Genomic DNA, 26236 nt, shown 5'->3' with positions numbered 1-26236 from the left:
AACTTCAAAGACTAAATTGGAATCAAATCGGACAATGCTATAATGATTAATTGTTCATTTTCTTAACCCTGGTTATGTCCAAAACTTAAAAAGGATCATTTGGGTCATCTTGTATAATCTAAATATGAATTTTAAAATATATTTGAATAATAGATAACCGTAATTGAGTGAGATATGACTTTTTTCTTTAAACACAATACATCAAAATATTTTTAAAAATCATTTAGGGTTAGTCAAATTATATCTAAAAATTAAATCGGAACAATCATTAAAGCTATTATTTATTATATTTTCTTAGTTCTGGTTGTGTTCAAACCGTAAAAAACATCATTTGGCAATCTTGTATATGCGAAATAGTAAATGTAAATTAGATTCGAATAATAAATAACAGTAATAGATTGCAATATAATATATTTTTTTTAAAAAACAATTCATAAGAAAAATTTTAAAAATAATCGATTTTCTTTATTCTGATTGTCCAAAACTTAAAAAGGATCATTTGGGTCATCTTGTATAACCTAAATATTAATTTTAAAATAAATTTGAATAGATAACCGTAATTAAGTGAGATATGACTATTTTTTTAAAGACAATACATTAAAATATTTTTAAAAATCATTTAGGGTTAATCAAATTATATCTAAAAATTGAATTAAAATTAAATCGGAAAAATCGCCAATGCTATTAGTTATTACATATTCTTAACTTTGGTTGTGTTTAAACCGTAAAGAACATCATTTGGCCATCTTGTATATGCGAAATATTAAATTTAAATCATATTCAAATAACAGATAACAGTAATAGAGTGAGATATAATTATTTTTTTAAAAAACATTTCATAAGAAAAATTTTAAGAATAATTTACAGTACATCAATTGAACTTCAAAAATTAAATTGGAATCAAATCGGACAATGCTATAATGTTTAATTGTTCTATTTTCTTATTCATTATCATATTCAAATAATAGATAACAGTAATAGAGTGAGATATGATTATTTTTTTAAAACACAATACATTAAAAAATTAAATTGAAGTCAAATCGGACAATGCTATGCTATTTTCTTAACCCTGGTTATGTCCAAAACTTAAAAAGGATCAATTGGGTCATCTTGTGTAACCTAAATATTAATTTTAAAATAAATTTGAATAATAGATAACCGTAATTGAGTGAGATATGACTATTTTTTTTAAACACAATACATCAAAATATTTTTAAAAATCATTTAGGGTTAATCAAATTATATTTAAAATTAAAATAAAATTAAATCGGAACAATCTTTAACGCTATGATTTATTATATTTTCTTAATTCTGGTTGTGTTTAAACCTTAAAGAACATCATTTGGCTATCTTGTATATGCGAAATAGTAAATGTAAATTATATTCGAATAATAAATAACAGTAATAGAGTGAGATATAATAATTTTTTAAAAAACAATTCATAAGAAAAATTTTAAAAATAATTTACAGTACATCAAATGGACTTTAAAGATTAAATTGGAATCAAATCGGACAATGCTATAATGATTAATTGTTCTATTTTCTTAACCCTGGTTATGTCCAAAACTTAAAAAGAATCATTGGGTCATTTTGTATAACCTAAATATTAATTTTAAAATAAATTTGAATAATAGATAACCGTAATTGAGTGAGATATGACTATTTTTTTTAAGCACAATATATCAAAATATTTTAAAAAATCATTTAGGGTTATTCAAATTATATCTAAAAATTAAATTAAAATTAAATCGGAACAATCGTTAACGCGAAGAGTTATTATATTTTCTTAATTCTGGTTGTGTTCAAACCTTAAAGAACATCATTTGGCTATCTTGTATATGCGAAATATTAAATATAAATCATATTCGAATAATAGATAACAGTAATAGAGTGAGATATAATTATTTTTTTAAAAAACTTTTTCATAAGAAAAATTTTAAGAATAATTTACAGTACATCAATTGAACTTCAAAAATTAGATTGGAATCAAATCGGACAATGCTATTAATGATTAATTGTTCTATTTTCTTAACCCTGGTTATGTCCAAAACTTAAAAGGGATCATTTGGGTCATCTTATATAACCTAAATATTAATTTTAAAATAAATTTGCTTAATAGATAACCGTAATTAAGTGAGATATGACTATTTTTTTAAAGACAATACATTAAAATATTTTTGAATATATGATCAACATATTTTTAAAAATCATTTAAGGTTATTTAAATTATATCTAAAAATTAAATTAAAATTAAATCGGAACAATCGTTAGTGCTATTAGTTATTATATTTTCTTAATTCTGGTTGTGTTCAAACCGTAAAGAACATCATTTGGCTATCTTGTATATGCGAAATAGTAAATTTAAATTATATTCGAATAATAGATAACAGTAATAGAGTGAGATATAATTATTTTTTTTTAAAACAATTCATGAGAAAAATTTTAAGAATAATTTACAGTAGATCAATTGAACTTCAAAAATTAAATTGGAATCAAATCGGACAATGCTATTAATGATTAATTGTTCTATTTTCTTAACCCTGGTTATGTCCAAAACTTAAAAAGGATCATTTGGGTCATCGTATATAACCTAAATATTAATTTTAAAATAAATTTCAATAATAGATAACCGTAGTTAAGTGAGATATGGCTATTTTATTTAAAGACAATACATTAAAATATTTTTAAAAATCATTTAGGGTTAATACAAAATATGTCTAAAAATTGAATTAAAATTAAATCGGAACAATCGTTAGTGCTATTAGTTATTATATTTTCTTAATTCTGGTTATTTCCAAAACTTAAAAAGGATCATTTGGGTCATCTTGTATAACCTAAATATTAATTTTAAAATAAATTTCAATAATAGATATTCGTAATTGAGTGAGATATGACTATTTTTTTCAACACAATACATCAAAATATTTTTAAAAATCATTTAGAGTTAATCAAATTATATCTAAAAATTAAATCGGAACAATCATTAACGCTATTATTTATTATATTTTCTTAGTTCTGGTTGTGTTCAAACCGTAAAAAACATCATTTGGCAATCTTGTATATGCGAAATAGTAAATGTAAATTAGATTCGAATAATAAATAACAGTAATAGATTGCGATATAATATATATTTTTTAAAAAACAATTCATAAGAAAAATTTTAAAAATAATCGATTTTCTTTATTCTGATTATGTCCAAAACTTAAAAAGGATCATTTGGGTCATCTTGTATAACCTAAATATTAATTTTAAAATAAATTTGAATAGATAACCGTAATTAAGTGAGATATGACTATTTTTTTAAAGACAATACATTAAAATATTTTTGAAAATCATTTAGGGTTAATCAAATTATATCTAAAAATTGAATTAAAATTAAATCGGAAAAATCGCCAATGCTATTAGTTATTACATATTCTTAACTTTGGTTGTGTTCAAACCGTAAAAAACATCATTTGGCTATCTTGTATATGCGAAATATTAAATTTAAATCATATTCGAATAATAGATAACAGTAATAGAGTGAGATATGATTATTTTTTTAAAACACAATACATTAAAAAATTAAATTGAAGTCAAATCGGACAATGCTATGCTATTTTCTTAACCCTGGTTATGTCCAAAACTTAAAAAGGATCAATTGGGTCATCTTGTGTAACCTAAATATTAATTTTAAAATAAATTTGAATAATAGATAACCGTAATTGAGTGAGATATGACTATTTTTTTTAAACACAATACATCAAAATATTTTTAAAAAACATTTAGGGTTAATCAAATTATATTTAAAATTAAAATAAAATTAAATCGGAACAATCTTTAACGCTATTATTTATTATATTTTCTTAATTCTGGTTGTGTTTAAACCTTAAAGAACATTATTTGGCTATCTTGTATATGCGAAATATTAAATTTAAATCATATTCGAATAATAGATAACAGTAAAAGAGTGAGATATAATTATTTTTTTAAAAAACATTTCATAAGAAAAATTTTAAGAATAATTTACATTACATCAATTAAACTTCAAAAATTAAATTGGAATCAAATCGGACAATGCTATAATGTTTAATTGTTCTATTTTCTTAACCCTGGTTATGTCCAAAACTTAAAAAGGATCATTTGGGTCATCTTGATAACCTAAATATTAATTTTAAAATAAATTTGCTTAAAAGATAACCGTAATTAAGTGAGATATGACTATTTTTTTAAAGACAATACATTAAAATATTTTTGAATATATGATCAAAATATTTTTAAAAATCATTTAGGGTTAATTAAATTATATCTAAAAATTAAATTAAAATTAAATCGGAACAATCTTTAACGCTATTTTTTATTATATTTTCTTAATTCTGGTTGTGTTCAAACCTTAAAGAACATCATTTGGCTATCTTGTATATGCGAAATATTAAATTTAAATCTTATTCGAATAATAGATAACAGTAATAGAGTGAGATATAATTATTTTTTTAAAAAACATTTCATAAGAAAAATTTTAAGAATAATTTACAGTACATCAATTGAACTTCAAAAATTAAATTGGAATCAAATCGGACAATGCTATAATGTTTAATTGTTCTATTTTCTTAACCCTTGTTATGTCCAAAACTTAAAAAGGATCATTTGGGTCATCTTGATAACCTAAATATTAATTTTAAAATAAATTTGCTTAATAGATAACCGTAATTAAGTGAGATATGACTATTTTTTTAAAGACAATACATTAAAATATTTTTGAATATATGATCAAAATATTTTTTAAAATAATTTAGGGTTAATTAAATTATATCTAAAAATTAAATTAAAATTAAATCGAAACAATCGTTAGTGCTATTAGTTATTATATTTTCTTAATTCTGGTTGTGTTCAAACCGTAAAGAACATCATTTGGCTATCTTGTATATGCGAAACAGTAAATTTAAATTATATTCGAATAACAGATAACAGTAATAGAGTGAGATATAATTTTTTTTTTTTTTTAAAACAATTCATAAGAAAAATTTTAAGAATAATTTACAGTATATCAATTGAACTTCAAAAATTAAATTGGAATCAAATCGGACAATGCTATTAATGATTAATTGTTCTATTTTCTTAACCCTGGTTATGTCTAAAACTTAAAAAGGATCATTTGGGTCATCTTGTATAACCTAAATATTAATTTTAAAATAAATTTCAATAATAGATAACCGTAGTTAAGTGAGATATGGCTATTTTTTTTAAAGACAATACATAAAAATATTTTTAAAAATCATTTAGGGTTAATACAAAATATGTCTAAAAATTGAATTAAAATTAAATCGGAACAATCGTTAGTGCTATTAGTTATTATATTTTCTTAATTCTGGTTATTTCCAAAACTTAAAAAGGATCATTTGGGTCATCTTGTATAACCTAAATATTAATTTTAAAATAAATTTCAATAATAGATAACCGTAGTTAAGTGAGATATGGCTATTTTTTTTAAAGACAATACATTAAAATATTTTTGAAAATCATTTAGGGTTAATCAAATTATATCTAAAAATTGAATTAAAATTAAACCGGAACAATCGCCAACGTTATTAGTTATTACATATTCGTAACATTGGTTGTGTTCAAACCGTAAAAAACATCATTTGGCTATCTTGTATATGTGAAATAGTAAATTTAAATTATATTCGGAAAATAGATAACAGTAATAGAGTGAGATATAATAAAAATAATAAACAGTACATCAAATGAACTTCAAAGACTAAATTGGAATCAAATCGGACAATGCTATAATGATTAATTGTTCTATTTTCTTAACCCTGGTTATGTCCAAAACTTAAAAAGGATCATTTGGGTCATCTTGTATAATCTAAATATTAATTTTAAAATAAATTTGAATAATAGATAACCGTAATTGAGTGAGATATGACTTTTTTTTTAAACACAATACATTAAAATATTTTTAAAAATTATTCAGTGTTAATCAAATTATATCTAAAAATTAAGTTAAAATTAAATCGTAACAATCGTTAACGCTATTAGTTATTATATTTTCTTAGTTCTGGTTGTGTTCAAATTATAAAAAACATCATTTGGCTCTCTTGTATATGCGAAATAGTAAATTTAAATTATATTCGAATAATAGAGTGAGATATAATAATTTTTATAAAAAACAATTCATAAGAACAATTTTAAAAATAATTTACAGTACATCAAATAAACTTCAAAGATAAAATTGGAATCAAATCGGACAATGCTCTAATGATTAATTGTTCTATTTTCTTAACCCTGGTTATGTCCAAAACTTAAAAAGGATCAATTGGGTCATCTTGTATAACCTAAATATTAATTTTAAATTAAATTTGAATAATAGATAACCGTAATTGAGTGAGATATGACTATTTTTTTTAAACACAATACATCAAAATATTTTTAAAAATCATTTAGGGTTAATCAAATTATATCTAAAAATTAAATTAAAATTAAATCAGAACAATCTTTAACGCTATTATTTATTATATTTTCTTAATTCTCGTTGTGTTCAAACCTTAAAGAACATCGTCTGGCTATCTTGTATATGCGAAATATTAAATTTAAATCATATTCGAATAATAGATAACAGTAATAGAGTGAGATATAATTATTTTTTTAAAAAACATTTCATAAGAGAAATTTTAAGAATAATTTACAGTACATCAATTGAACTTCAAAAATTAAATTGGAATCAAATCGGACAATGCTATAATGTTTAATTGTTCTATTTTTTTAACCCTGGTTATGTCCAAAACTTAAAAAGGATCATTTGGGTCATCTTGATAATCTAAATATTAATTTTAAAATAAATTTGAATAATAGATAACCGTAATTAAGTGAGATATGACTATTTTTTTTAAACACAATACATCAAAATATTTTTAAAAATCATTTAGGGTTAATCAAATTATATTTAAAATTAAAATAAAATTAAATCGGAACAATCTTTAACGCTATGATTTATTATATTTTCTTAATTCTGGTTGTGTTTAAACATTAAAGAACATCATTTGGCTATCTTGTATATGCGAAATATTAAATTTAAATCATATTCGAATAATAGATAACAGTAATAGAGTGAGATATAATTATTTTTTTAAAAAACATTTCATAAGAAAAATTTTAAAAATAATTTACAGTACATCAATTGAACTTCAAAAATTAAATTGGAATCAAATCGGACAATGCTATAATGTTTAATTGTTCTATTTTCTTAACCCTGGTTATGTCCAAAACTTAAAAAGGATCATTTGGGTCATCTTGATAACCTAAATATTAATTTTAAAATAAATTTGCTTAAAAGATAACCGTAATTAAGTGAGATATGACTATTTTTTTAAAGACAATACATTTAAATATTTTTGAATATATGATCAAAATATTTTTAAAAATCATTTAGGGTTAATTAAATTATATCTAAAAATTAAATTAAAATTAAATCGGAACAATCTTTAACGCTATTTTTTATTATATTTTCTTAATTCTGGTTGTGTTCAAACCTTAAAGAACATCATTTGGCAATCTTGTATATGCGAAATATTAAATTTAAATCATATTCGAATAATAGATAACAGTTATAGAGTGAGATATAATTATTTTTTTAAAAAACATTTCATAAGAAAAATTTTAAGAATAATTTACAGTACATCAATTGAACTTCAAAAATTAAATTGGAATCAAATCGGACAATGCTATAATGTTTAATTGTTCTATTTTCTTAACCCTTGTTATGTCCAAAACTTAAAAAGGATCATTTGGGTCATCTTGTCTAACCCAAATATTAATTTTTAAATAAATTTGAATAATAGATAACCGTAATTGAGTGAAATATGACTATTTTTTTTAAACACAATACATCAAAATATTTTTAAAAATTATTTAGGGTTAATCAAATTATATCTACAAATTAAATTAAAATTAAATTAGAACAATCTTTAACGCTATTAGTTATTATATTTTTTTTAATTCTGGTTGTGTTCAAACCGTAAAAAACATCATTTGGCTATCTTGTATATGCGAAATAGTAAATTTAAATTATGTTCGAATAATAGATACCTGTAATAGAGTGAAATATAATTATTTTTTTTAAAAGCAATTTATAAGAAAAATTTTAAAAATAAATTATACTACATTAAATCAACTTCAAAAATTAAATTGGAATCAAATCGGACAATGCTATAATAATTAATTGTTCTATTTTCTTAACCCTGGTTACGTCCAAAACTTAAAAAGGATCAATTGGGTCATATTGTATAACCTAAATATTAATTTTAAATGAAATTTGAATAATAGATAACCGTAATTGAGTGAGATATGACTATTTTTTTAAACACAATACCATTTAGGGTTAATCAAATTATATCTAAAAATTAAATCGGAACAATCGTTAACGCTATTATTTATTATATTTTCTTATATCTGGTTGTGTTCAAACCGTAAAAAGCATCATTTGGCTATCTTGTATATGCGAAATATTAAATTTAAATTATATTCGAATAATAGATAACAGTAATAGAGTGAGATATGATTATTTTTTTAAAAAACAATTCATTAGAAAAATTTTAAAAATAATTTACAGTACATCAAATGAACTTCAAAAATTAAATCGGAATCAAATCGGACAATGCTATAATGATTGATTGTTCTTTTTTCTTAACCCTGGTTATGTCCAAAACTTAAAAAGGATCATTTGTGTCATCTTGTATAACCTAAATATAAATTTAAAAATAAATTTGAATAATAGATAACCGTAATTGAGTGAATTATGACTATTTTTTTGAAACACAATACATCAAAATATTTTAAAAATTTATTTAGTGTTAAACAAATTATATCTAAAAATTAAAATGAAATCATATTGGAACAATAGCTATAGGTAATAGTAATCGATTTTCTTTATCCTGGTTATGTCCAAAACATAAAAAGGATCATTTCAGTCATCTTGTATAACCTAAATAATAATTTTAAATTATATTTGAATAATAGATAACCGAAATTGAGTGAGATATGACAATTTTTTTTTAAACACAATAGATCAAAATAGTTAAAAAATTATTTAGGGTTATTCAAATTTTACCTAAAAATTGAATTAAAATTAAATCAGAACAATCGCTAACGCTATTAGTTATTATATTTTCTTAACTCTGGTTGTGTTCAAACCGTAAAAAACATCATTTAGCTATCTTGTGCGAAATAGTAAATTTAAAATATATTCGATTAATAGATAACTGTAATAGAGTGAAATATAATTATTATTTTAAAAAGCAATTCATAAGAAAAATTTTAAAAATAATTTACAGTATATCAAATCAACTTTAAAAATTAAATTGGAATCAAATCGGACAATGCTATAATGATTAATTGTTCTATTTTCTTAATCCTCGTCATGTCCAAAACTTAAAAAGGATCATTTGGGTCATCTTGTATTACCTGAATATTAATTTTATAATAAATTTGAATAATAGATAACCGTAATTAAATGAGATATGACTATTTTTTTTAAACATAATTCATTAAAATATTTTTTAAAATCATTTAGGGTTAAACAAATTATATCTAAAAATTAAATTAAAATTAAATCAGAACAATCGTTAACGCTATTAGTTATTATATTATCTTAATTCTGGTTGTGTTCAAGCCATGAAGAACATTATTTGGCTATCTTGTATATGCGAAATAGTAAATATTAATCATATTCGAATAATAGATAACAGTAATAGAGTGAGATATATTTATTTTTTTAAAAAACAATTCATAAGAAAAATTTAAAAAATAATTTACAGTAAATCAAATAAACTTCAAAAATTAAATTGGAATCAAATCGGACAATGCTAATTATAGCATTGTCCATCATTAGATTAATCGATCTATTTTCTTAACCCTGGTTATGCCAAAACTTAAAAAGGATCATTTGAGTCATCTTGTATAACCTAAATATTAATTTTAAAATAAATTTGAATAATAGATAACCGTAATTGAGTGAGAGATATGACTATTTTTTTTAAACACAATACATTAAAATATTTTTAAAAATCATTTAGGGTTAATCAAATTATATCTAAAAATTAAATCGGAACAATCGTTAACGCTATTATTTATTATATTTTCTTAATTCTGGTTGTGTTTAAACCGTAAAAAACATCATTTGGCTATCTTGTATATGCGAAATAGTAAATTGAAATTATATTCGAATAATAGATAACAGTAATAGAATGAGATATGATTATTTTTTTAAAAAACAATTCATAAGAAAAATTTTTAAAATAATTTACAGTACATCAAATTAACTTAAAAAATTAAATTGGAATCAAATCGGACAATGCTATGATGATTAACTGTTCTACTTTCTTAACCCTGGTTATGTCCAAAACTTAAAGAGGATCATTTGGGTCATCTTGTATAACCTAAATATTAATTTTTAAATAAATTTGAATAATAGATAACCGTAATTGAGTGAAATGTGACTATTTTTTTTAAACACAATACATCAAAATATTTTAAAAATTTATTTAGTGTTAAACAAATTATATCTAAAAATTAAAATGAAATCATATCGGAACAATAGCTATAGGTAATAGTAATCGATTTTCTTTATCCTGGTTATGTCCAAAACATAAAAAGGATCATTTCAGTCATCTTGTATAACCTAAATAATAATTTTAATTTATATTTGAATAATAGATAACCGTAATTGAGTGAGATATGACTATTTTTTTTTTAAACACAATACATCAAAATATTTAAAAAAAATTATTTAGGGTTATTCAAATTTTACCTAAAAATTGAATTAAAATTAAATCAGAACAATCGCTAACGCTATTAGTTATTATATTATCTTAAATCTGGTTGTGTTCAAACCGTAAAAAACTTCATTTAGCTATCTTGTATATGCGAAATAGTAAATTTAAAATATATTGGATTAATAGATAACTGTAATAGAGTGAAATATAATAATTTTTTAAAAGGCAATTCATAAGAAAAATTTTAAAAATAATTTACTGTATATCAACTAAACTTAAAAAATGAAATTGGAATCAAATCGGACAATGCTATAATGATTAATATTTCTATTTTCTTAACCCTGGTTATGTCCAAAACTTAAAAAGGATCAATTGGGTCATCTTGTATAACCTAAATATTAATTTTAAAAGAAATTTGAATAATAGATAACCGTAATTGAGTAAGATATGACTATTTTTTTAAACACAATACATCAAAATATTTTTAAAAATTATTTAGGGTTAATCAAATTATATCTAAAAATTATATCGGAACAATCTTTAACGCTATTAGTTATTATATTTTTCTAATTCTGGTTGTGTTCAAACCGTAAAAAACATCATTTGGCTATCTTGTATATGCGAAATAGTAAATTGAAATTATATTCGAATAATAGATAACAGTAATAGAATGAGATATGATTATTTTTTTAAAAAACAATTCATAAGAAAAATTTTAAAAATAATTTACAGTACATCAAATTAACTTAAAAAATTAAATTGGAATCAAATCGGACAATGCTATGATGATTTACTGTTCTACTTTCTTAACCCTGGTTATGTCCAAAACTTAAAAAGGATCATTTGGGTCATCTTGTATAACCTAAATATTAATTTTAAAATAAATTTGAATAATAGATAACCGTAATTGAGTGAGATATGACTATTTTTTTTAAACACTATACATCAAAATATTTTTAAAAACTATTTAGGGTTAATCAAATTATATCTACAAATTAAATTAGAACAATCTTTAACGCTATTAGTTATTATATTTTTTTTAATTCTGGTTGTGTTCAAACCGTAAAAAACATCATTTGGCTATCTTGTATATGCGAAATAGTAAATTTATATTATGTTCGAATAATAGATAACTGTAATAGAGTGAAATATAATTATTTTTTTAAAAAACAATTCATAAGAAAAATTTTAAAAATAATTTACAGTATATCAAATCAACTTCAAAAATTAAATTGGAATCAAATCGGACAATGCTATAATCATTAATTGTTATATTTTCTTAATCCTGGTTATGTCCAAAACTTAAAAAGGATCAATTGGGTCATCTTGTATAACCAAAATATTAATTTTAAAAGAAATTTGAATAATAGATACCCGTAATTGAGTAAGATATGACTATTTTTTTAAACACAATACATCAAAATATTTTTAAAAATCATTTAGGGTTAATCAAATTATATCTAAAAATTATATCGGAACAATCTTTAACGCTATTAGTTATTATATTTTTCTAATTCTGGTTGTGTTCAAACCGTAAAAAACATCATTTGGCTATCTTGTATATGCGAAATAGTAAATTGAAATTATATTCGAATAATAGATAACAGTAATAGAATGAGATATGATTATTTTTTTAAAAAACAATTCATAAGAAAAATTTTAAAAATAATTTACAGTACATCAAATTAACTTAAAAAATTAAATTGGAATCAAATCGGACAATGCTATGATGATTTACTGTTCTACTTTCTTAACCCTGGTTATGTCCAAAACTTAAAAAGGATCATTTGGGTCATCTTGTATAACCTAAATATTAATTTTAAAATAAATTTGAATAATAGATAACCGTAATTGAGTGAGATATGACTATTTTTTTGAAACACAATACATCAAAATATTTTAAAAATTTATTTATTGTTAAACAAATTATATCTAAAAATTAAAATGAAATCATACCGGAACAATAGCTATAGGTAATAGTAATCGATTTTCTTTATCCTGGTTATGTCCAAAACATAAAAAGGATCATTTCAGTCATGTTGTATAACCTAAATAATAATTTTAAATTATAGTCGGTCTCGTCTCGTAAATAATTGTCATGTAGTATCTACGCGAAGCACCGATATCCACCACTAAATTCAAAGCAAACAAAAAAACTCCCCCTCTTCCCGCATGCCATATGCATCTCTACCTATCGATCAGTTCCTCAGTCTATTTCTTAGTGCCGGTGTACCCACGTCGCCGTTTTACGCGCTTAAATCAAATTCGGTGGTGTGCGTATTAAATTGGTTTTTTCAACTCCCATAATGTCGTCTCCATTACGGAAGCGTTCCCGTGTGTCTTCTTCGGATCGGGGTATGCTTTCTGAGATTCTAAAATCGGTGAAATCTTTGGATGAAAGATTAAAAAGTGTCGAAAATGAAAGACGTTCAAGTTGTCGCAACCGTCGTTCCATGTCAAGGCGGCGTGATCGATCCCGGAGACGGCGCTTGAGTTCCAGTTCACGTGACAGCGGTAGTGGCCGGAGCGGTCGTTTTTCGAGATCGAGGAAAAGAAAGACGCATCGCGTCCGCCGACCTATTTTGCCTTCCTCTTCAGATTGGTCCCAATCGCAAGGTAGTTGTGAAAGAGAAAGGGAGGAGGGGAGAGGGGCGGCACAACCCTCAAGTGCAGGGCAGGGAGAGAACGTTATTGGTGGTAGGTGTACTTATATTTTAGTTTTATTTTACAGATATTTATATGTAATGTTCTCATATCTTTGGGTCTCCAATGTTGGGGTTGCGTTTTTGTCAGTGAAGATCTTTGTCGCAAGCGATAACATACTCCTAACATGAAAATGTGTTTTAATACCTGGTCAGAGCCGTGCCCCAGTGACGGGGCGGTGATAAGGGCAGTGAGTTCTTTATCACCTAGGCAGTTGCATTTATGAATGCAAGCCTCAGTGACGGGGCAGAGTTGTTTTTATGACAGTGAGTCATTTGGAGTTTGAGGGAGATCCTTTAAGGCCTTTTTTATTTAAAAAAAAAAAAAAAAAAAAAAAAAAAAAAAAAAAAAAAAAATCGCCTTAGTGAGGCGGGAATGAAAATCCAGTTGTTTTATTTGCATTTTTTCCAATTAGTCAATATTTCTTTTCAGATGTAGACCTTGTATCGACGCGCGATTTGCAGCCTATTGCTGTAGATATAGAACAGGACAGTGACGTCCAGGTGTCTATTAACAGAGAGTTTCAAGCCTTGCTAGGAGATGAAGATGTTTCTCCAACGCTGTTCGCGCCCTCGTTGCATGGTGATATTGCTAGTCGCTGGGATGTGATCCTGCGAAAAGGGATGGATTTGGAAAATCGCAAAACGTTAATAGCAAAATATGCTCCGCCGCAAAATTGCCAAAATATTCTTCCTCCCAATCTTAACCCACATGTTAAAGCAGCTTTATCTGAATCAAATGTTAGGAGAGACGATCGCCTTGTCAATCTACAAAAGCAGGTGGGGGCGGGTATTGCTGCTGTTGGCAAAGTTCTTTCAATCCTTTACGAGAGAGGTAAGGAGGCGGATAAGGAGAATATCCTAGCCCTTGGCGATGCAGGACGTCTCCTAGCTGATGTCCATTTTCAAGAAACCATGTCCCGTCGAGATTTGGTTTTATTAAATATTAACAAAGATTTAAAAGATACTCTTTCCAACTCCCCGCCAGACGAGTGGCTTTTTGGGGGTAACCTAGAGGAGGTCATTAAGGCAAAAAAGGCAATTGATGTTTCGAGTCAACAGCTAAAATCGAAGAAAGTGGTTAGGAAACCTCTTCAACCTTTGAGGACCCAGCATTTAAACTCTGTCCGTCCACTCAGATCGTCGATCAGGGGATCATATCGGAGTGGACAGCAGCCTCGACAAGCTCCCCGTCAAAAAGTCCAATCCCAGTTCAGGAGGAAACCAGATCAGTGGCAGAGCAGGGACAGGCGCCTGTAGAGGTAAATAAATATGCTGGCCGTTTGAAGTTTTTCATAAATAGATGGCGGCATATTACTAATGATAAAGTGATTTTATCATGGTTGAAGGGTTATTCAATCCCATTTCTTAGTGTACCCAAACAAGTTTTTTCTGGTACTGAACATCAGTGGTCTAGTTCTGAAAAGCTCTTAATTAAAAAATCTGTTAATGACCTTTTGTTATCGGGAGCAATAAGTTGCGTATCCCCATGTGTGGGTCAATATGTATCAAAAATTTTTCTGGTTCCAAAGCCGGATGGGTCTTATAGGCTTGTGTTAAATTTGAAGAAATTTAATTCTTTTGTAAAAACAAAACATTTTAAAATTGAGGACAGAAAAACTGTCGCTAGTTTGATCCAGCCTAATTGTTTTTTAGCTACGGTAGACCTTAAGGACGCATACTTACTTGTGCCAATAAAAGAAGGCCATAGAAAATATTTAAGATTTTTCTTTGATGGTTGTCTATACCAGTATAATGCCTTGGCCTTCGGGCTAAGTTCTGCTCCTTTCGTGTTTACCAAGTTAATGAAACCGATTTTATCAGTTTTAAGAGCAAATGGATATAGCTCTGTAATCTATTTGGATGATTTTTTGTTGTTGGGTAATACTTTTGAGGAATGTGTTAATAATGTTCGAGCTACTATTAAATTATTGGAGCATCTCGGTTTTATTATAAATTATAAAAAATGCTCGTTAACGTCATCCCAACAATGTAGTTATTTGGGTTTTTATTATAATTCCTGTTCTATGTCTTTGTGCCCTATAGATAAAAAACGAAAAATGTTAATGAAATATATTCAGAAGTTTATTAAGAAAAAGTCTTGTAAGATAAGGGAGTTTTCCCAACTAATAGGAAAATTAGTCGCAGTTTGTCCGGGGGTTAAATACGGGTTTCTTTATACAAAAGTGTTAGAACGTGTTAAGTTTTTGGCCCTTAAAAAATCAAGGGGTAATTATAACTCTTATATGATTATTCCTGGTTCTGCGATAAAAGAGTTAGATTGGTGGTTAAATCACTTACCAAAGGCGTCTAACTCTATTCGCATCAATTCTTTCTGTTTAGAAATTTTCTCTGACGCATCCTTGACAGGTTGGGGCATTTATCAAAAAGATGCTTTAAGCAGCTATGGTCTTTGGTCGGAGTCTGAAGTACACTTCCACATAAACTATTTAGAGTTGTTGGCGTTATTTTTTGGATTAAGATGTTACGCGAAACATCTTAAAAATTGTAATATTTTATGTAGGGTGGATAATACTACGGCCTTGGCTTATGTTAATCGTATGGGAAGTGTTCAGCACCCTAAGTTAAATGCTCTGGCTAGGCAAATATGGCAATGGTGTGAGCAGAGGAATATTTTTATTCGTGCGTCATACATCCCTTCACGTGATAATGTCGAGGCCGATATGGCCTCTCGACAATTAAAAATAGAAACGGAATGGAGCCTGTCTGATATCGCTTTTCGAAAAATTGGGGAAACTTTTGGTTTTCCATCAATCGACCTTTTCGCTAGTAGGATAAATAGAAAATGCAAAAAGTTCGTTTCTTGGTTGAGAGATCCAGAGGCTATCATTGTCGATGCCTTCACAATTTGTTGGCATGACCTTAATTTTTATGCGTTCCCGCCTTTTTCATTGCTGCCAAAGGTCTTGCAAAAGATTGTTTGTGATAAGGCGGAAGGTATTGTTGTCGCACCCCTCTGGATCTCTCAGCCATGGTATCCTCTATTTTTATCCTTGCTAGTTGGAAAACCCTTAGTTTTTACACCTTCTAACAAGTTGTTGTCTTTTAACAGAATTCCCCACCCATTATCCAAAGTCCTTTCCCTGGTGGTCGGGAGGTTGTCGTGGAAGCGCTCAGGATGAGGAAGGTTCCAGCCCAGTCCATGGATATTTGTGTTTCTTCTGTTACGGGGGCGACATTAAAACAATATTCGTCGGCATTAAAAACTTGGTGGGAGTTCTGCCAGTTAAAGGGATGGGATCCATACATGGTAACGGTATCGAACGTTTTAGTTTTTTTGTCTGAACAGTTTGATAAAGGAGCTTCCTTTAGCCTCTTAAATACGTATAGATCAGCCATTGCACAAATTGCTGATCCTGGTTTAAGTCAGGATTTTCGTTTAAAACGATTTTTTAAAGGGGTTTTTGGTCTTAGACCAGCCCTTCCAAAATATCAGTTTTCTTGGGATCCTTCGCAAGTTTTGAGTTATGTCCGTAATTTGGATAATGATTTAATTTCTTTGGAGGATCTTTCGAAAAAATGTTGCATTCTTTTAGCGTTAGCTACGGGCCAGCGTATTCAGACCCTATTTAGTATAGAACTTTCTAATATTGAAATTTCTAACAATCAAATTAATATTAAAATTCCGTCTCGTTTAAAAACCTCTTCTTATAACAGGCATCAGCCTATACTGATTATTCCATTTTTTGACAGTGATCCTAATGTTTGTGTGGCAAAAACAATGATTTCTTATCTGGAAAGAACCCGCGTTTTGAGAGGATCGTGTCAACAGTTATTCATCACTTTTAAAAAACCCTACCATAGGGCTACCAGACAGACATTAGGAAGGTGGTTAAAATGTATTATGAAATCTAGTGGTATAGATACTAACACCTTTTCCGCGCATAGCACCCGTCATGCGGCCACTTCAGCCGCAGCTAGAAAGGGTGTTAATTTCGATACCATAAGATTAGCCGCGGGATGGTCTGAACAGTCAAGAGCATTCGCTATGTTTTATGACAGACCATTAGCTCCTGAGGGCTCGTTTGCTAGGGCAGTTTTTAGCTCATAAGTTTTTCGTTATCTTAAGATTACATGTTGTTTTTGTTATATACGTTTAGTTCTTTGGCTTCGTTTGGTTTTATCCATTCCTTAAGTGGATTATTATTTAATGTTCAAGAAATAAATATTTATGTTTTGTAAACGATTGTTGCAAATTTCTTTAAATATCTACATGACAATTATTTACGAGACGAGACCGACTATAATCAGAAGATTAAACGAACTTACCTAAGTGATGTTTGATCTTGATTATAGGAAGGTCTCGTCGAAGTAAATAAGTCCCACCCTACCCAATAGATGTTTTTCCCAGGGATTTGCAACAGGTAAGAAGCTTTCAAAATGACTGAGGAACTGATCGATAGGTAGAGATGCATATGGCATGCGGGAAGAGGGGGAGTTTTTTTTGTTTGCTTTGAATTTAGTGGTGGATATCGGTGCTTCGCGTAGATACTACATGACAATTATTTACTTCGACGAGACCTTCCTATAATCAAGATCAAACATCACTTAGGTAAGTTCGTTTAATCTTCTGATTATATTCCAATAATAGATAACAGTAATAGAATGAGATATGATTATTTTTTTAAAAAACAATTCATAAGAAAAATTTTAAAAATAATTTACAGTACATCAAATTAACTTAAAAAATTAAATTGGAATCAAATCGGACAATGCTATGATGATTTACTGTTCTACTTTCTTAACCCTGGTTATGTCCAAAACTTAAAAAGGATCATTTGGGTCATCTTGTATAACCTAAATATTAATTTTAAAATAAATCTGAATAATAGATAACCGTAATTGAGTGAGATATGACTATTTTTTTTAAACACTATACATCAAAATATTTTTAAAAATTATTTAGGGTTAATCAAATTATATCTACAAATTAAATTAGAACAATCTTTAACGCTATTAGTTATTATATTTTTTTTAATTCTGGTTGTGTTCAAACCGTAAAAAACATCATTTGGCTATCTTGTATATGCGAAATAGTAAATTTAAATTATGTTCGAATAATAGATAACTGTAATAGAGTGAAATATAATTATTTTTTTAAAAAGCAATTCATAAGAAAAATTTTAAAAATAATTTACAGTATATCAAATCAACTTCAAAAATTAAATTGGAATCAAATCGGACAATGCTATAATCATTAATTGTTCTATTTTCTTAATCCTGGTTATGTCCAAAACTTAAAAAGGATCAATTGGGTCATCTTGTATAACCAAAATATTAATTTTAAAAGAAATTTGAATAATAGATAACCGTAATTGAGTAAGATATGACTATTTTTTTAAACACAATACATCAAAATATTTTTAAAAATCATTTAGGGTTAATCAAATTATATCTAAAAATTATATCGGAACAATCTTTAACGCTATTAGTTATTATATTTTTCTAATTCTGGTTGTGTTCAAACCGTAAAAAACATCATTTGGCTATCTTGTATATGCGAAATAGTAAATTGAAATTATATTCGAATAATAGATAACAGTAATAGAATGAGATATGATTATTTTTTTAAAAAACAATTCATAAGAAAAATTTTAAAAATAATTTACAGTACATCAAATTAACTTAAAAAATTAAATTGGAATCAAATCGGACAATGCTATGATGATTTACTGTTCTACTTTCTTAACCCTGGTTATGTCCAAAACTTAAAAAGGATCATTTGGGTCATCTTGTATAACCTAAATATTAATTTTAAAATAAATTTGAATAATAGATAACCGTAATTGAGTGAGATATGACTATTTTTTTGAAACACAATACATCAAAATATTTTAAAAATTTATTTAGTGTTAAACGAATTATATCTAAAAATTAAAATGAAATCATACCGGAACAATAGCTATAGGTAATAGTAATCGATTTTCTTTATCCTGGTTATGTCCAAAACATAAAAAGGATCATTTCAGTCATCTTGTATAACCTAAATAATAATTTTAAATTATATTTGAATAATAGATAACCGTTATTGAGTGAGATATAACAATTTTTTTTTTAACACAATACATCAAAATATTTAAAAAAATTTATTTAGGGTTATTCAAATTTTACCTAAAAATTGAATTAAAATTAAATCAGAACAATCGCTAACGCTATTAGTTCTTATATTTTCTTAACTCTGGTTGTGTTCAAACCGTAAAAAACTTCATTTAGCTATCTTGTGCGAAATAGTAAATTTAAAATATATTCGATTAATAGATAACTGTAATAGAGTGAAATATAATTATTTTTTTAAAAAGCAATTCATAAGAAAAATTTTAAAAATAATTTACAGTATATCAAATCAATTTCAAAAATTAAATTGGAATCAAATCGGACAATGCTATAATGATTAATTGTTCTATTTTCTTAACCCTGGTGATGTCCAAAACTTTAAAAGAATAAATTGGGTCATCTTGTATAACCTAAATATTAATTTTTAAATAAATTTGAATAATAGATAACCGTAATTGAGTGAAATGTGACTATTTTTTTTAAACACAATACATCAAAATATTTAAAAAAAATTATTTAGGGTTATTCAAATTTTACCTAAAAATTGAATTAAAATTAAATCAGAACAATCGCTAACGCTATTAGTTATTATATTATCTTCAATCTGGTTGTGTTCAAACCGTAAAAAACTTCATTTAGCTATCTTGTATATGCGAAATAGTAAATTTAAAATATATTGGATTAATAGATAACTGTAATAGAGTGAAATATAATAATTTTTTAAAAGGCAATTCATAAGAAAAATTTTAAAAATAATTTACTGTATATCAACTAAACTTAAAAAATGAAATTGGAATCAAATCGGACAATGCTATAATGATTAATATTTCTATTTTCTTAACCCTGGTTATGTCCAAAACTTAAAAAGGATCAATTGGGTCATCTTGTATAACCTAAATATTAATTTTAAAAGAAATTTGAATAATAGATAACCGTAATTGAGTAAGATATGACTATTTTTTTAAACACAATACATCAAAATATTTTTAAAAATCATTTAGGGTTAATCAAATTATATCTAAAAATTATATCGGAACAATCTTTAACGCTATTAGTTATTATATTTTTCTAATTCTGGTTGTGTTCAAACCGTAAAAAACATCATTTGGCTATCTTGTATATGCGAAATAGTAAATTGAAATTATATTCGAATAATAGATAACAGTAATAGAATGAGATATGATTATTTTTTTAAAAAACAATTCATAAGAAAAATTTTAAAAATAATTTACAGTACATCAAATTAACTTAAAAAATGAAATTGGAATCAAATCGGACAATGCTATAATGATTAATATTTCTATTTTCTTAACCCTGGTTATGTCCAAAACTTAAAAAGGATCATTTGGGTCATCTTGTAGAACCTAAATATAAATTTTAAAATAAATTTCAATAATAGATAACCGTAGTTAAGTGAGATATGGCTATTTTTTTTAAAAACAATACATAAAAATATTTTTAAAAATCATTTAGGGTTAATCAAAATATGTCTAAAAATTGAATTAAAATTAAATCGGAACAATCGCCAACGCTATTAGTTACTACATTTTCTTAACTTTGGTTGTGTTCAAACCGTAAAAAACATCATTTGGCTATCTTGTGTATGCGAAATAATAAATTTAAATTATATTCGAATAGATAACAGTAAACGAGTGAGATATAATTATTTTTTTAAAATACAATTTATAAGAAAAATTTAAAAAATAATTTACAGTACATCAAATGAACTTCAAAGACTAAATTGGATTCAAATCGGACAATGCTATTAATGATTAATTGTTCTATTTTCTTAACCTTCGTTATGTCCAAACCTTAAAAAGGATCATTTGGGTCATCTTGATAACCTAAATATTAATTTTAAAATAAATTTGAATAATAGATAACCGTAATTAAGTAAGATATGACTTTTTTTTTAAACACAATACATTAAAATATTTTTAAAAATCATTTAGGGTTAATCAAATTATATCTAAAAATTAAATTAAAATTAAATCGAAAAAATCGTTATTGCTATTAGTTACTATATTTTCTTAATTCTGGTTGTGTTCAAACCGTAAAGAACATCATTTGGCTATCTTGTGTATGCGAAATATTAAATTTAAATCATATTCGAATATTAGATAACAGTAATAGAGTGAGATATGATTATTTTTTTAAAACACAATACATTAAAAAATTAAATTGAAATCAAATCGGACAATGCTATAATGTTTAATTGTCCTTTTTTTTAACCCTGGTTATGTCCAAAACTTAAAAAGGATCATTTGGGTCATCTTGTATTACCTAAATATTAATTTTAAAATAAATTTCAATAATAGATAACCGTAGTTAAGTGAGATATGGCTATTTTTTTTAAAGACAATACATTAAAACATTTTTAAAAATCATTTAGGGTTAATCAAATTATGTCTAAAAATTGAATTAAAATTAAATCGGAACAATCGCCAACGCTATTAGTTACGACATTTTTTTAACTCTGGTTGTGTTCAAACCGTAAAAAACATCATTTGGCTATCTTGTATATGCGAAATAATAAATTTAAATTATATTCGAATAGATAACAGTAATAGAAAGAGATATAATTATTTTTTTAAAATACAATTCATAAGAAAAATTTAAAAAATAATTTACAGTACATCAAATGAACTTCAAAGACTAAATTGGATTCAAATCGGACAATGCTATTAATGATTAATTGTTCTATTTTCTTAACCTTCGTTATGTCCAAACCTTAAAAAGGATCATTTGGGTCATCTTGATAACCTAAATATTAATTTTAAAATAAATTTGTATAATAGATAACCGTAATTAAGTGAGATATGACTTTTTTTTTAAACACAATACATTAAAATATTTTTAAAAATCATTTAGGGTTAATCAAATTATATCTAAAAATATTAAACCGGAACAATCGCCAACGCTATTAGTTATTACATATTCTTAACATTGGTTGTGTTCAAACTGTAAAAAACATCATTTGGCTATCTTGTATATGTAAAATAGTAAATTTAAATTATATTCGGAAAATAGATAACAGTAATAGAGTGAGATATAATAAAAATAATAAACAGTACATCAAATGAACTTTAAAGACTAAATTGGAATCAAATCGGACAATGCTATAATGATTAATTGTTCTATTTTCTTAACCCTGGTTATGTCCAAAACTTAAAAAGGATCATTTGGGTCATCTTGTATAATCTAAATATTAATTTTAAAATAAATTTGAATAATAGATAACCGTAATTGAGTAAGATATGACTATTTTTTTAAACACAATACATCAAAATATATTTAGAAATCATTTAGGGTTAATCAAATTATATCTAAAAATTAAATTAAAATTAAATCGGAACAATCGTTAACGCTATTATTTATTATATTTTCTTAATTCTGGTTGTGTTCAAACCGTGAAAAACATCATTTGGCTATCTTCTATATGCGAAATGGTAAATTTAAATTATATTCGAATAATAAATAACAGTAATAGAGTGAGATCTGATTATTTTTTTAAAACACAATACATTAAAAAATTAAATTGGAATCAAATCGGACAATGCTATAATGTTTAATTGTTCTATTTTCTTAACCCTGGTTATGACCAAAACTTAAAAAGGATCATTTGGGTCATCTTGTATAATCTAAATATTAATTTTAAAATAAATTTGAATAATAGATAACCGTAATTTAGTGAGATATGACTATTTTTTTTAAACACAATACATTAAAATATTTTTAAAAATCATTTAGGGTTAATCAAATTATATCTAAAAATATTAAACCGGAACAATCGCCAACGCTATTAGTTATTACATATTCTTAACATTGGTTGTGTTCAAACTGTAAAAAACATCATTTGGCTATCTTGTATATGTAAAATAGTAAATTTAAATTATATTCGGAAAATAGATAACAGTAATAGAGTGAGATATAATAAAAATAATAAACAGTACATCAAATGAACTTTAAAGACTAAATTGGAATCAAATCGGACAATGCTATAATGATTAATTGTTCTATTTTCTTAACCCTGGTTATGTCCAAAACTTAAAAAGGATCATTTGGGTCATCTTGTATAATCTAAATATTAATTTTAAAATAAATTTGAATAATAGATAACCGTAATTGAGTAAGATATGACTATTTTTTTAAACACAATACATCAAAATATATTTAGAAATCATTTAGGGTTAATCAAATTATATCTAAAAATTAAATTAAAATTAAATCGGAACAATCGTTAACGCTATTATTTATTATATTTTCTTAATTCTGGTTGTGTTCAAACCGTGAAAAACATCATTTGGCTATCTTCTATATGCGAAATGGTAAATTTAAATTATATTCGAATAATAAATAACAGTAATAGAGTGAGATCTGATTATTTTTTTAAAACACAATACATTAAAAAATTAAATTGGAATCAAATCGGACAATGCTATAATGTTTAATTGTTCTATTTTCTTAACCCTGGTTATGACCAAAACTTAAAAAGGATCATTTGGGTCATCTTGTATAATCTAAATATTAATTTTAAAATAAATTTGAATAATAGATAACCGTAATTTAGTGAGATATGACTATTTTTTTTAAACACAATACATCAAAATATTTTTAAAAATCATTTAGGGTTAATCAAATTATATCTAAAAATTAAATTAAAATTAAATCGGATCAATCTTTAACGCTATTATTTATTATATTTTCTCAATTCTGGTTGAGTTCAAACCTTAAAGAACATCATTTGGCTATCTTGTATATGCGAAATATTAAATTTAAATCATATTCGAATAATAGATAACAGTAATAGAGTGAGATATAATAATTTTTTTTAAAAACATTTCATAAGAAAAATTTTAAGAATAATTTACAGTACATCAATTGAACTTCAAAAATTAAATTGGAATCAAATCGCACAATGCTATAATGTTTAATTGTTCTATTTTCTTAACCCTGGTTATGTCCAAAACTTAAAAAGGATCATTTGGGTCATCTTGATAACCTAAATATTAATTTTAAAATAAATTTGCTTAATAGATAACAGTAATTAAGTGAGATATGACTATTTTTTTAAAGACAATACATTAAAATATTTTTGAATATATGATCAAAATATTTTTAAAAATCATTTAGGGTTAATTAAATTATATCTAAAAATTAAATTAAAATTAAATCGGATCAATCTTTAACGCTATTATTTATTATATTTTCTCAATTCTGGTTGTGTTCAAACCTTAAAGAACATCATTTGGCTATCTTGTATATGCGAAATATTAAATTTAAATCATATTCGAATAATAGATAACAGTAATAGAGTGAGATATAATATTTTTTTTTAAAAACATTTCATAAGAAAAATTTTAAGAATAATTTACAGTACATCAATTGAACTTCAAAAATTAAATTGGAATCAAATTGCACAATGCTATAATGTTTAATTGTTCTATTTTCTTAACCCTGGTTATGTCCAAAACTTAAAAAGGATCATTTGGGTCATCTTGATAACCTAAATATTAATTTTAAAATAAATTTGCTTAATAGATAACAGTAATTAAGTGAGATATGACTATTTTTTTAAAGACAATACATTAAAATATTTTTGAATATATGATCAAAATATTTTTAAAAATCATTTAGGGTTAATTAAATTATATCTAAAAATTAAATTAAAATTAAATCGGAACAATCGTTAGTGCTATTAGTTATTATATTTTCTTAATTCTGGTTGTGTTCAAACCGTAAAGAACATCATTTGGCTATCTTGTAAATGCGAAATAGTAAATTTAAATTATATTCGAATAACAGATAACAGTAATAGAGTGAGATATAATTATTTTTTTTAAAAACAATTCATAACAAAAATTTTAAGAATAATTTACAGTACATCAATTGAACTTCAAAAATTAAATTGGAAGCAAATCGGACAATGCTATTAATGATTAATTGTTCTATTTTCTTAACCCTGGTTATGTCAAAAACTTAAAAAGGATCATTTGGGTCATCTTGTATAACCTAAATATTAATTTTAAAATAAATTTCAATAACATATATATTATAAGATAACCGTAGTTAAGTGAGATATGGCTATTTTGTTTAAAGACAATACATTAAAATATTTTTAAAAATCATTTAGGGTTTATCAAATTATGTCTAAAAATTGAATTAAAATTAAATGGAAAAAATCGTTATTGCTATTAGTTATTATATTTTCTTAATTCTGGTTGTGTTCAAACCATAAAAAACATCATTTGGCTATCTTGTATATGCGAAATAATAAATTTAAATTATATTCGAATAGATAACAGTAATAGAGTGAGATATAATTATTTTTTTAAAATACAATTCATAAGAAAAATTTAAAAAATAATTTACAGTACATCAAATGAACTTCAAAGATTAAATTGGATTCAAATCGGACAATGATATTAATGATTAATTATTCTATTTTCTTAACCTTCGTTATGTCCAAACCTTAAAAAGGATTATTTGGGTCATCTTGATAACCTAAATATTAATTTTAAAATAAATTTGAATAATAGATAACCGTAATTAAGTGAGATATGACTTTTTTTTTAAACACAATACATTAAAATATTTTTAAAAACCATTTAGGGTTAATCAAATTATATCTAAAAATTAAATTAAAATTAAATCGTAAAAATCGTTATTGCTATTAGTTATTATATTTTCTTAATTCTGGTTGTGTTCAAA

General features: G+C 25.2%; 2 protein-coding genes across 2 annotated transcripts; both read left to right on the top strand.

The window, feature by feature from the left end:
* Positions 1–12318: 12318 nt before the first annotated feature.
* On the top strand, positions 12319–16666 carry LOC126736675 (uncharacterized). The gene is made up of 3 exons (XM_050441159.1): positions 12319–13445; positions 13884–14712; positions 16524–16666. Exons 1-2 carry the CDS (start codon positions 13055–13057, stop codon positions 14708–14710), a joined length of 1218 nt encoding a protein of 405 aa, XP_050297116.1. The 5' UTR covers positions 12319–13054; the 3' UTR covers positions 14711–14712; positions 16524–16666.
* LOC126736145 (uncharacterized) lies at positions 15697–17522 on the top strand. Its single transcript, XM_050440375.1, has 2 exons — positions 15697–16470; positions 16524–17522. The coding sequence occupies exons 1-2, from the start codon at positions 15697–15699 to the stop codon at positions 17520–17522; spliced, it is 1773 nt and encodes a 590-aa protein (XP_050296332.1).
* Positions 17523–26236: the final 8714 nt, after the last annotated feature.

This window comes from Anthonomus grandis, chromosome 5 (assembly GCF_022605725.1).
Source record: "Anthonomus grandis grandis chromosome 5, icAntGran1.3, whole genome shotgun sequence".
NCBI lineage: Eukaryota > Metazoa > Arthropoda > Insecta > Coleoptera > Curculionidae > Anthonomus > Anthonomus grandis.
The sequence above is the reverse complement of the archived record's forward strand: the minus strand, read 5'-3'. Positions and strand labels throughout refer to the sequence as shown.